This window comes from Giraffa tippelskirchi, chromosome 5 (genome assembly GCF_054371585.1).
Source record: "Giraffa tippelskirchi isolate mGirTip1 chromosome 5, T2T-mGirTip1v1.2.pri, whole genome shotgun sequence".
NCBI classification, from domain to species: Eukaryota; Metazoa; Chordata; class Mammalia; order Artiodactyla; family Giraffidae; genus Giraffa; species Giraffa tippelskirchi.
This window is the reverse complement of record NC_137279.1, coordinates 169,065,334-169,078,376: the sequence shown is the minus strand read 5'-3', so window position 1 is coordinate 169,078,376 and position 13,043 is coordinate 169,065,334. Positions and strand designations below refer to the sequence as shown.

The 13,043-nt window shown below is 38.2% G+C and overlaps 1 protein-coding gene across 34 annotated transcripts in view; it reads left to right on the top strand.

The window, feature by feature from the left end:
• The window catches only part of OSBPL9 (oxysterol binding protein like 9), a 157,522-nt gene that overhangs the window by 78,408 nt on the left and 66,071 nt on the right, over positions 1 to 13,043 (top strand). For all 34 annotated transcript variants that reach the window (XR_014052245.1, XR_014052244.1, XM_081485449.1 and 31 more), the window contains one exon: positions 8,730 to 8,806. Coding sequence is in view for 25 of the 34 variants with exons in the window: in XM_081485449.1 (XP_081341575.1) it covers positions 8,730 to 8,806 (77 nt within the window). In the remaining 9 variants the exon portion in view is untranslated. The remainder of the gene's footprint in view (positions 1 to 8,729; positions 8,807 to 13,043) is intronic.

Here is a 13,043-nt window from a genome sequence, read left to right as displayed (position 1 = left end):
GAAAAGACTGTCTTTTCCCCATTGTATAGTCTTGGCACCCTTGTCAAAAATCATTTTGGCATACATATATACAAAAATCATTTTGGCCTCTCCTCTGTTTCATTGGTCTGTCTTTGTGCCAGTAAACCTGTAAACCATGTGGTGTTAGACTAGAATTGGAGGTATCAGTATGAACTCATGGTTTCAGAGAGATAGAGAATGAAAAAGAAGGGAGGCATGTCAAGAGGAGAAGAAGCAGAACTTGTTCTGACGCACATGGTGCTTAGAGATGGGAAGGAGGGTAGAGTCAGCGTTAAGGTTCAAGGAGGGGGAAAGTGTGCCATGAACAGGAATAGTTCATTTAGAGTGTTTAGGGGCCGATGAGAAGATGGTTTGGGTCATATAAAAGAAGCATGAAATAAAAGATGTGGAGGGCCTTTACTGCTACTCAGGAAGGTTAGGTAAATTCAGTATGGTATTAGAGAATGTTGAGGTTTTTGATGGAAACAGCCTTGAAATATAAGCTCAAATATGCATGAGGTAGGCAGGCTGCACTGACCCTAGCAGAGGTTAGCACGTGTACGTCTTTTGTGATGATGTTTTGTTTACAGGCATGAGACTATATGAGTGCTTGAACAAGCATGTTGTCAGTAGAGATGGAAAGAAAGGCTAAATAAAGAGAGGGACTATATCAAGGAAGAATCTGGTGATTGTGAGGATGTGGCAGGTTTAAGGGTGATTGCTATTTAGTGCCCTGATGGCTGTGAGAATGGCACTTCATGTCATGTCCCAGACATTTCTCAGTTCAGGCCTCACCCTCACAACCACTTCCTGACTGGCATACCACCTCTATTTTTACCCCAGATTGATATTTTTAACATGCAAATTAGGCCACGTCACTCTCATGCTTGAAACTCTTCAGGGGCTTCCCGTTGTCATAAAGTCCATTCACACTCCTTGGGATAGGATCCTAAACTTTTGCCATTTCTTCCTCGCCCATCAGCCCACTGTTCTACACACATTGAAACCTGTTTTCTAATTTGTACTCTTTTCATGCTTCAGTGTCTTTCATTAGTGTCTTTCCACTTTAAGGATATCCTTATCTTTCTCTACTTCACAAACTGATTCTTATTCTTTAGGATCTAAACTCCTTAAGGAAGTCTTCCCTGATTTTTCATTTACACCCTTTAGTGGTGACGTTGTTGTTGTTTAGTCAGTAAGTCCTGTGCAACTCTTGTGACCCCAAGGACTGCAGCCCACCAGGCTCCTCTATCCATGGGATTTGTCAGGCATGGTGGTGACATAAACCATGTATTTATGCAACTAAATACAAATCTGTCTTCTTACTAGATTTTTGAGTTCCTTGGGGTCAGGGATAAGTCATAATAAATGCTCAACAGTAATGATGATAATAATTATACCATTTACCTGTCCAAGTGTTATATTTGGACTAACTCATTTTACCTTTGTAATAATCTTATAAGATAGATACCATTATTGTCCTCCTTCTGTAGATGAGAACACTGAGGCTTAGAAAGGTTAAGTAACTTGTTGAAAGTCATATGGTTAATAGACAACAAAGTTCAGAGTTGAACGGGATGTTCTGGCTCAGAAGTCCATGTTCTTTAACTTCATGTCACAGTGGCTTACCATGATATTCTTTAAGTGGTGTATTTTGATGAACTCAAATGGTTAAGTTTGTGTTTTGATTTTTTTTTAAATTGCTTTAAATGTTGTGTTGGTTTCTACCGTACAACGATGTGAATCAGCAATGATTATACATATGTCCCCTCCCTCCTGAACCTCCTTCCCACTGCGCATCCCAAACCACCCCTCTAGGTTGTCACAGAGCACTGGTTGAGCTTCCTGTATTATACAGCAACTTCCACTACGTATCTCTTTTACTTATGGTAATGTATGTATTTCAGTGCTACTCTCAATTTGATGTAGTTAAATTTATCTGTTGTTGTCTTTATATCTTGTTTAAGTTTTCTATCCCAAAGTTACGATGATATTCTCCTGTTTTACCTTTTGGAAGATGTGTTGTTTTTCTTTCACATTTGCTGCTGCTAAGTCGCTTCAGTCGTGTCCGACTCTGTGCGACCCCATAGACGGTAGCCCATCAGGCTCCGCCATCCCTGGGATTCTCCAGGCAAGAATACTGGAGTGGATTGCCATTTCCTTCTCCAGTGCATGAAAGGGAAAAGTGAAAGTGAAGTCGCTCTGTCGTGTCCGACTCTTAGCGACCCCATGGACTGTAGCCTACCAGGCTCCTCCGTCCATGGGATTTTCCAGGCAAGAGTACTGGAGTGGGGTGCCATTGCCTTCTCCGTCTTTCACATTTAAGAATTAAGAAATCACCTGGATTTTACTTTTGTACATAGTATAAGGTAGGTTCAGGTTTCATTTTTTTTTTTTCACCCATATTATCCTAGCGCCATTTATTGAAAGATTGTTCCTTATTGCTCTTCAGAGCCACACTTATCACTAACCAAGTGTCTTTATTTATGAGTGGGTCTGTTTTGGGGCTATGTTCTGCTTCATTGGTTTATTATTTATCCTTGTTCCAGTATCACATTTTCTTAATTATTATAGCTTTATAAGACTTTATATGTAATAGACTAAACCCTGTAAAAATGCTCCTGTCTTTTCAAGAAGGACTTTGCTATTCTTTACCTTTTGTACCATTTTTTCTTTTTTTTTGGCTGAGTCAGTCAGGCAGCTTGCAGGATCTTTTGTTCCCCATCCAGGGATTGAACCCATGCCCCCTGCAGTGGAAACAGAGAATCCTAACCACTGGCCCACCAGGGAGTTCCCTGACTTATATTTTAGAATCAGCTTGACAGATTTCCCAAAATGCCTTTGGAATTTTACTTTGCATTGCATTTAATCTGTAGATCCATTTGAATATTGTTACAGTATTGAATCTTCCAATTCATAAAATGGTTTTTCCATTTATTTATGTCTTCTTTACCATAATAATGTTTTTAAAGTATAGTTTTTAAGAATTTCAAATAATCTTGCATTTACAAGAAAGTTGCAAATACAGTATGAAGAACTTTGCCCTCCCAAAGCTGTTTGAAGGTTGTTGTTAACTGGAAGTACCATCACCCCTGAATGTTTTTTTATTATAGATTTCCTGCAAACAAGGAAATTTTCTTGTAAACACACTATGCAGCCATTAAAATCTGGAAATTAACATTGATGCATTAAAACCATCTACTCTTTAGAGTCTGTTCAGGTTTTACCAGTTGTTCTAGTAATGTCCTTCATAGCAGGAGGATCTGGTTCAGAATCACATTTTGCTTTTAGTTGTCACATTTTTTAGTCTCCTTTAGTCTGGAATAGCTACTCAGTCGTTCTTAGAGTTTTATGACCTTTACACTTTAAAAGATTAGAGGCTAAATATTTTGTAGAATGTCCCTCAGTTTGTTTTCGCCTAATGTTTCTTCATGATGCAGATTATATATCTGGCCTGAAAATCACAGAAGTGATTCTTTGTTCTTTTCACAGGATTTCAGTTTGTCCCATAACTAACGACATTTACTTTGATCACATGATTGAGGTGGTATTTTATCTTTTTCCTTTCTTGATATTTTGTAGGGGTATTTTGGAGCTATGCAGAATCCCATTTCTGAGCAAACGTTCAATTTATGTATATCATTGCTAACTCATGGTTTCCTGTTTACTCAATGGATTATAATTCTTTATTATCATTATTTTAATGCTCAAATTGTCCTTAATTTGGCCAGTAGGATTTTTTTTTAAGCTGACTTCTGTGTTCTATTGACATGTTCCTATCATTCTCTTGAGTATTTTCTTCTTTAATTTTCAGGCACAAAAAAGATATTCCAGGCCAGTTTTCTGTCTTCCCTATCCCAGTCCTGGAATCAACCATTTTTCCAAGGAGCCCTAATTCCTCGTAATGGAGAAAGATATTTAGAAATCAGTACCTGATGCTAGGTGTACTTATTGCTGTTGGCTTTCATGGTGCCCAGGCCCTCTCAGAGCTAAGAAACATATGAGTGTTATATACATGTGTACATAAATGTGTATTCATGTACATATTTCCATATGTATTTATTTACATAAATATTAAAAACTATTAGTTTATACTGATACCTGTATTTCCAGCCTAACATTGCAGAAATCATTCTGTTTTTTTCCCTTACCATTTTTGTAACTATCCAACAATCAGAAACCCTTTATCCCTTGTTATATTTACTTATTTGATCAATCTCTCTGTATGCAGTTAGTTTCCCATCATCACCCACTTCCTTGTGTGGATGTCACCCTCATTCCACTCAGCCTTGGAAACCTTGTACCAGCCTGACCCAATCCCCCTGCCCAATGTGGACTCCATCTTGGGCTCTGATTCCCCATGCTGGACTTTTCCATTGTGTAATTTTCCTCTTCATCCTGCTGGCTTTGATACCCCATGCTAGGTTGTTCCTTGGTTTGATGTATGCCCTCCTTGTCCTTTTCAGACTCTGATGTCCTGAGCTGAATCTTGTACCCATTTGGTACAATACTTTTAACTAAAGCACAGAGCTCACGTGATTTTCCCCTTTTAATGCCCCCTTTCTGTTCCAGGGTTCAGTCTAAGATCCCATATTGCCTTTAGTTATGACAGTTCCTTATTCCTCTTGTCTTTCATGACTTTGACATTTTTGGTGCGTTTTAGTTATTTTGTAGAATGCCTCTCAGTTTGGATTTGTCTGATGTTTTCTCATGATTAGAGTGAGATTATGTGTTTTTGGCAAGAATACTACAGAAGTGATGCTGTTTCCTTCTCAGTGGGTCATATCGAGGGAGTGGTATATGATATCAAGAAATTTGTTACTGATGATATTAATCTTGATCACTGGATTAAGGTGGTGTCTGCCAGACTTATCCAGTATAAAATTACTGATTTTCCCTTCATAGTTAATAAATATATTGGGAGAGATACTTTGAGACTCTGCTAATATCCTCTTTCTCCTCAAACTTTTGCTCACTGTTTTTAGCTATTAGTACGCCATTGGCCAGTCTTGCCTTCAGTAATTATTACTGTCATATTTGTCTGCAGGTGATTTAAACATTTCTTTCATTCCTACTATACTTATGAATCGTAACTCTTCTGAAGAAAGAACTGTGTCTTATTCCCCATCTATTTACTTATTCAAGTAATTTATATCAATAGTGCACTCTTAGATATTTATTTTATTCTTTGGATTATAATTCAGTACTATCAGTTATTATACTGCTCACATTCTTTAGGCTTTGGCTTTTGGAACTCCTTCAGTTTGGCTCCTTTTTCCTTTTGATATGCCCCCATTCTTTCTCATGCACTTCCTGTCTTTCTGTCTCCCTATCTGGAACCCTGAGTTCATAGTGATACCTCCTTTCTGGTCTTAATACCATATGGCTCATTCTATCCTTCTCACTTTCCTCATTTGTAATTTTTTCCCTCAGACACTGAGAAACCTGGATTGACATTATCTACAATATATTCACTTGTTTGTAGTTACAGAATTGCTAAACTATACTCCTGTAAAAACCAGATTCACAGTACTTGTGCAATTTTTGTACAGTATTTGTGTATGGTTCTGTTTTGGTTTAGCCTTGCATTGTCTAGTCAGAATACTGTTTTCAAAGTTAGTTGGGCTTAATCTTTTCTTTTTTCTTCCTCATACCCTTTGGTGTGATTGTCTTATTCATTTGTAATACAGTTAGGTTAATTTATTACTGTTTATATTATATTTTCCCAGGTAGCTCTATGGTAAAGAATCTGCCTGCCAATACAGGAGATGCAGGAGATGTGGACTGAATCCTTGGGCTGGGGAGATCCCCTGGAGAGGAAAATTACAACCCATTCAAGTATTCTTGCCTGAATAATCCCATGGACAGAGGAGCCTGGCAGGCTATAGTCCATGAAGTCCCAAAGAGTTGGACATGACTGAGGACACACAGAATTACATTGTATTTTGGGTTCCCTCTCCCCATCCTGGTTGATTTAAATTAATTTTCTGGGGGGAGAATGTGAAATATTACTGTGGCTTTAAAGAGTCTGAGTATATACAAAATGATAAATTCAGAGACATATTGCTACCTCTGTACCCCTACTAACTCATTCCTATTTTTCCTGATTTCCATCCTTTGCCACTGTGCTTTGTAGGTAACCAATCTCATTAGTTTATAGTTCATCCTCCTTGTATTTATTTTGCGCAAACAAGCAGATGTGAGTATATTTTCTTATATCCCCTTCTTTCTTTTTTCTTTGTTTTCATTGAATAATGTATCTGAAAAATCACTCAGATCACTCAAAAGTGATCTTCCTTGTTCTCTTTTTTATACTTGCATTGTACTCCATGGTTTATTCAACCATCTTCCTCTTACCTGAGCATTTAGGTTGTTTTACAGTATTTTGTAATTATAAACAATGCTACAGTGATTAGCCTTATTCATGTGTATTTTTATCTTGTTCGATGTTGCTTGATTTTTTTCCATACTCAACCAACCTTGTATTTCTGGAATAAACTCAACTTCAATTTGACATATTAAGTTTTATAAAGAATTTTTGCATATCCTTTTTGGATTAGAGTTGCCTAAAGTTTTTTTCTCTCATGATAGTCTTGTCAGGTTAATATCAAAGTTATTCTGACCTTAAAAGAGTTGGGGAGTGTTCTTCTTTTTCTTTGGAATATTTTGTGTTTGATTGGCATTCTTTCTTCATATATGTCTGACAGTGCTCTGGTAAAACTTTCTGGGTCTGGAGTTTCCTTAATGGGATGACTTTTCAATTATTTTAATATAGAATATTTTTGATCTACCAAAAGTACACTTTTTCTGTGACTTCACCTAATAGTTACAAAACTGTCTAGATCTCAGCCCTAGCTATTTTTAAAATATTTCCTCTGTCTTTGGTTTGTAGTAAATTTTGACGGGGATGGGTCTAGCTGTGGATTTTCTTTGCTTCATGCTGCTTAGAATTCTTGTGTGTGTTAGTCACTGAGTCGTGTGTGACTCTTTGTGACCCTATAGACTGTAGCCCTCCAGGCTCTTCTGTCCATGGAATTCTCCAGGCAAGAATACTGGAATGGGTTGCCATTCCCTTCTCCAGGGGATCTTCTCCACCCAGGGATCGAACCCTGGTCTCCTACATTACGGGCAGATTCTTTTACTGTCTGAGCCACCAGGGAAGTCTGGGCTTCTGAAATCCGTGGCTTAATGTCTTTCATCTTGTTTTGAAAAATTCTTCATCAGATAGTGCTTTTAGTCCCTTCTCTCTTTTGTCTTTTTTTGGCATTTCAATCACATGCATATTACACCCTCTTACTGTCTGTGTTGCTCTCCCTTTCGTCTATATTTTCTCTCTTTGACTCGTCTTTTGTTCTGATGAGTTTCTTCTGGTCTCTCCTCCAGTTCTCTCATTATCTCTTTAACTGATTTAATCTGCTGTCAGACTCATTCACTGAGTTCTTAATTTTGCTTATTATGTTTTTTTAATTTTAGAATTTATATTTAATTATTTTAAGAACCCATATAATTTATAAAATGGTTTCTAAGGCTCTGTCAAAGTTTCCAGTCTTTTACTGAATGAATTAAAGCATAGTTACTTTTCAGTTGTGGAACTGTTTGTTCAAATATCTGGAGCTCTTGTTGATCTATTATTTGATTTCTCATTTATGTGTGGTTTTGTCTCCTTGTATATCTTTGGTTATCTTTGCTTATGTGCTAGTCATTATTTAAAAATTGTTTATAAAAATAATTTGGAAGCTGATATGATGTTATCTTTCTACAGAAAATATATTCATTTGCTTTTGCTAGCTGGATGCTTAGAGTCAGTAACAACTTGGGGTAGTTTTAATTTATTTCAGGCATCAAGATTTTTCTGGATGATCCACATGACTGAGCAACTGTTTTAATTCTGTTTTAGTCCTTTTTTTTTTTTTGATGTGGACCATGTTTAAAGTCTGTATCAAATTTGTTACAATATTGCTTCTGTTTTATGTTTTGGTTTTTTAGTCTCCAGGCATGTGGGATCTTAGCTCTCTAACCAGGGGTTGAACCCACACACCTTGGCATTGGAAGGTGAAGTCTTAACCACTGGACTGCCAGGGAAGTCCCCTGTTTTATTCTTAATCCCAAGGTGCAGCCTTTTGAGGTCCCAATCAAAACCTGAGCTGTTCGCCAGAGCCACCACTGTTGGTCGGCCTTGCTCTCTTAATTTTTGGCCTGACAAGACTTCTTGTTTTCCAACAGATGTTTTTAGAGTAGTTTTAGGTTCCCAGAAAAATTGAGCAGAAGGTACATGGAGTCCCCATATGTCCCCTGCTTGTATATAATGACAAGTCTTTTAAGAAGTTGCTCAGTCTGCAACTCCTCTTTTGAAATGTACAATGCCTCCAGGAGGACAGTGGCCCTAAATACCAGGCTGGATGTTTGTCTTTTCCTAGATTTTGGCCTGTTAATTCTTTACTATCTTGCTATTTTCTGATGCTTTCAAAACAGTTATTTTTAATTATTTTAACTTTTCTAATTATTCCCAGTGGGAAGGTAGCCTGCAATTGTTGAACACATTTATTCTCTTTGTTATAAATTGCTGCAAGTAGGTTGCATATTTGAAAAGAATAGAAAGATAAAACCTGTTAAGGAAATGGCACAACCAAAAACCTTTTCGTTTAGCATCATGATTTAAAGTTTTGCTTCCAATTATGGAGCTATATTGTAGATATTAAGGTTTTGCTTTTTATAAACTTTTATTCCAGCTCGTGATGCTGATGAGCGAGAGAAGTGGATCCATGCCTTAGAGGAAACTATTCTTCGACATACTCTTCAGCTTCAAGTAAGAATCTTTACATGGCTTCTGGATAGTTCATTAGGTTTTTTTGTTTGTTATCTGTTTTTTTTTTTAAATAGCTAATAGGATGTAATGGAAACTTCTAATTTCTGAGTTGTTTATTTTTGCCTTTACAGTGTTATAATATATATAAAGTTATAGTCATTTTCTTCTGCTTAAAATACTGATTTTTGTCTAGAAACAAGATAGTGCAAGGCAATGTTGAAAGTGAAATGCTGTGTTAAAATTAAAACGTGCCAGGCTCATTTTTTAAATTTAATATGTATAGTTGGTTATTGGTATAGCCAAATCATATAATAATGCATGAGAATAGATAAAGTGCTGAGAAGTTGACCTACTTTTCTTTTTATAGGATTTGGCAGTTGCTGTTGTGGGTAGTACTCTTAGGGATGAAAGTGAAAGAAAAAATCCCAAACTTGGTTTAAGAAAAAAACACATCTAATTTGGGTGTGGTTTAAAGTAGGCATTTAAATAATGTCAGGAGGACCCAGATCCCCATCTCTGTTTCTCAGTCTTAGTTATTCTGAGTTGACTTCATTTTTAGATAGATTCTCCCTTTGTGGTAGTAAAATGGTAGCAGCAATTTCAGCCTCCCGTTGGTGGAACTCCAGATCCATAGGAGGCTGTCATTCTTTCTGGATTAAGAGGATTAGTGCTGATACCTTAGCTTCAGTCACTTTCCCAGTCCTAACCATCATAATTTCATGGTCTTGGTAATAGGATTTACCTGCTACATCAGAAGCATGTAGCAGTTAGGGGAGAAGGTGGTCCTTCCTGTCCCCAGGCAAAGTCAGAATGAGGGAAAAAAGATGCTAGGTGACCAAAAAAACAAATGTCTATAATCTACCATACTAAAGATAGTTTTCTGTTTGTTCTCCATTGAAAGAGCTTATATTGTGGTATGTATAGAGGATTTTGTTTTGATTATTTGTATTTACAGGACTGAATCATAGAAAACTGATGTTTTGTAATCCTTTGTCTATTTAATTTGTCCTATATCAGGAATGGGGGCTTCCCAGGTGGTGCTAGTGGTAAAGAACCCGCCTGCCAATGCAGGAGATATAAGAGACATGGGTTTGATCCCTGGGTTGGTAAGATCCCCTAGAGGGCACGGCAATACACCCCAGTATTCTTGCCTAGAGAATCCCATGGACAGAGGAGCATGGAAGGCTATAGTCCATGGGGCTGCAAAGAGTCAGACACTGCTGAAGCAACTTAAGCATGGATGCACATACCAAGAATTGGCTTGGTTAGACAAGTTAGTTTAGGACATCCCAGATCCCACAAGACAGTGAACTCCCCATCACTTTGAAAGTTGTTCAAATAGATGCTTTAAAATAATATGTGAGGATATGGCTATTAAGAAACTGTAAGAAATGAATATGGAGTTGAACTCGGAGATCTCTAAAGTTACTCTGTGAGTCAGCTGTGCTTTTTAAAAGCAACTTTATAAGCATATCTGACTTGGGTGTGCTATGAAGAAATTCGATGAATTCCTTCATAAATTTCTTTTCAGTTTCAATTCAGTTCAGTTCAGTTGCTCAGTCATGTCCGACTCTTTGCCACCCCATGAACCACAGCATGCCAGGCCTCCTTGTCCATCACCAACACCCAGAGTTCACCCAAACTCATGTCCATTGAGTCAGTGATGCCATCCAACCATCTCATCCTCTGTCGTCCCCTTCTCCTCCTGCCCTCAATCTTTCCCAACATCAGGGTCTTTTCCAATGAGTCAGCTCTTCACATGAGGTGGCCAAAGTATTGGAGTTTCAGCTTCAACATCCCTCCTTCCAATGAACAGCCAGAACTGATCTCCTTTAGGATGGACTGGTTGGATCTCCTTGCAGTCCAAGGGACTCTCAAGAGTCTTCTCCAACACCACAGTTCAAAAGCATCAATTCTTCGGTGCTTGGCTTTCTTTATAGTCCAACTCTCAATCCATACACGACCACTGGAAAAACCATAGCCTTGACTAGATGGACCTTTGTTGGCAAAGTAATGTCTCTGCTTTTTAATATGCTGTCTAAGTTGGTCATAACTTTCCTTCCAAAGAGTAAGCATCTTTTAATTTCCTGGCTGCAATCACCATCTGCAGTGATCTTGGAGCCCAGAAAAATAAAGTCAGCCAGTGTTTCCCCTGTTTCCCCATCTATCTGCCATGAAGTGATGGGACCGGATGCCATGATCTTAGTTTTCTGAATGTTGAGCTTTAAGCCAACTTTTTCACTCTCCTCTTTCACTTTCATCAAGAGGCTTTTTAGTTCTTCTTCACTTTCTGCCATAAGGGTGGTGTCATCTGCATATCTGAGATTATTGATATTTCTCCCAGCAATCTTGATTCCAGCTTGTGCTTCCTCCAGCCCAGCGTTTCTTAGGTGGTTATCAAGTTGGAATTTCATTGCTACTGACTTGTAATCTTTTAATTTTTGCCCTTTCCTATTTGTTCACTATATATTGGTTTTGATCTCAAGCCCATCGAGAAAAAGGACATGATATCTATAAGAATATGGCTGAGGGGAATAGTGAGGGCTGGTAGAAATCTCACCAGAAATGCTATTGAATCTGTAAGTAAAACATCATTATACATAAAAGAGGTGATGCAATTCAGATTGCAATTCGTTATTGAGGCCAGAAAAACAATAGAACCATTCTGAAGCATTTTTTCAAACCTAGGTACTTTGGTATGATAATTATATACATGCTAAAGTTTTATTATAGATAACCGTAAATTTAGTATTTAAGATACAATTTAGGATAGTAGTTGAACTAAGTATTAGTTAGCTTGAGTCTACCCTCTTTTCTATAATAGCTATGTGTCTAATTGGGTAGTTAAGATTAGTAGAAATCTCCTGAGTATTTTTCTTTTTTAAAATATATTTTTTTAAATTTTATTTATCATCTTTGACTGTGCTGGTCTTCATTGCTGCACAGGCTTTTTCTCTAGTTGCAACTATTGGGGGCTGCTTTCTATTTGCGGTGTTTAGGCTTTTCATTGCGGTGGCTTCTTTTATTATGGAGCACTGGCTCTAGAGTGTATGGGCTTCAGTAGTTGTGGCTCCCAGGCTCTAGAGCACAGGCTCAGTAATTGTGGCACACAGGCTTAGTTTTGTGGCCTCTGGGATCCTCCTGAACCAGGGATCAAACCCATGTCTCCTGCATTGGCAGGCTGATTCTTTACCACTAGCCACCAGGGAAGCCCTTGTGTATTTTTATTGAGTGTGTGGTGTTGGAGAAGACTCTTGAGAGTCCCTCGGACTGCAAGGAGATGAAATCAGTCCTGGGTGTTCATTGGAAGGACTGATGTTGAAGCTGAAACTCCAATAGTTTGGCACCTGATGCGAAGAGCTGACTCATTTGAAAAGACCCTGATGCTGGGAAAGATTCAGGGCAGGAGGAGAAGGGGACGACAGAGGATGAGATGGCTGGACTGCATCTTCAACTCTATGGACGTGGGTTTGGGTGGACTCCGGAAGTTGGTGATGGACAGGGAGGCCTGGTGTGCTGCGGTTCATGGGGTCACAAAGAGTCGGACACGACTGAGCGACTGAACTGAACTGAATTGAAGCTATTTTACTGAAGATTAGCTTTTGGAACATATATTTCAGTTTCTTAGTATATAATACTGACTGCTGCTGCTAAGTCGCTTCAGTCGTGCCCGACTCTGTGCGACCCCATAGACAGCAGCCCACCAGGCTCCCCTGTCTCTGGGATTCTCCAGCCAGAGCACTGGAGTGGGTTGCCATTTCCTTCTCCAATGCGTGTAATACTGACTACATAAACATAATAACCATCACTATATCATTTCCCTTGGCCTCATTAGAGTTTATTTTTGTGCCATGTAGAAAAATACATGTGTTTTGTTTTTCTCCCTTGAAGTCCTTTGTTTCCCAGAGGAAATGATTGCAATATAGATGTGTCACTTTTTCCACAGGTAAAATGGTATGTAGAGGTAGCCAGGTACTTGGGGCTCCTGCAACAAAGGAAAATTCTTCTAAGGAATGTCAGCAACATTGTTGCTATTACTGAGGGAGAGGAATTTTTGGCTCCTCAATTGGAATTTAGAATTCAAGGATTTGTTTTTTAATAATAAATTTTGTTGTAATAGTGGTGGCCCATCTTATCTTGAACTCTTGGGAAAGAACTAAAAACAATTGGTCCAGTTTTATAGATGCTAAAGATTGTTTCTTTAAGTGCCAGAAATTTATTTTAATTGTGGTTTAAT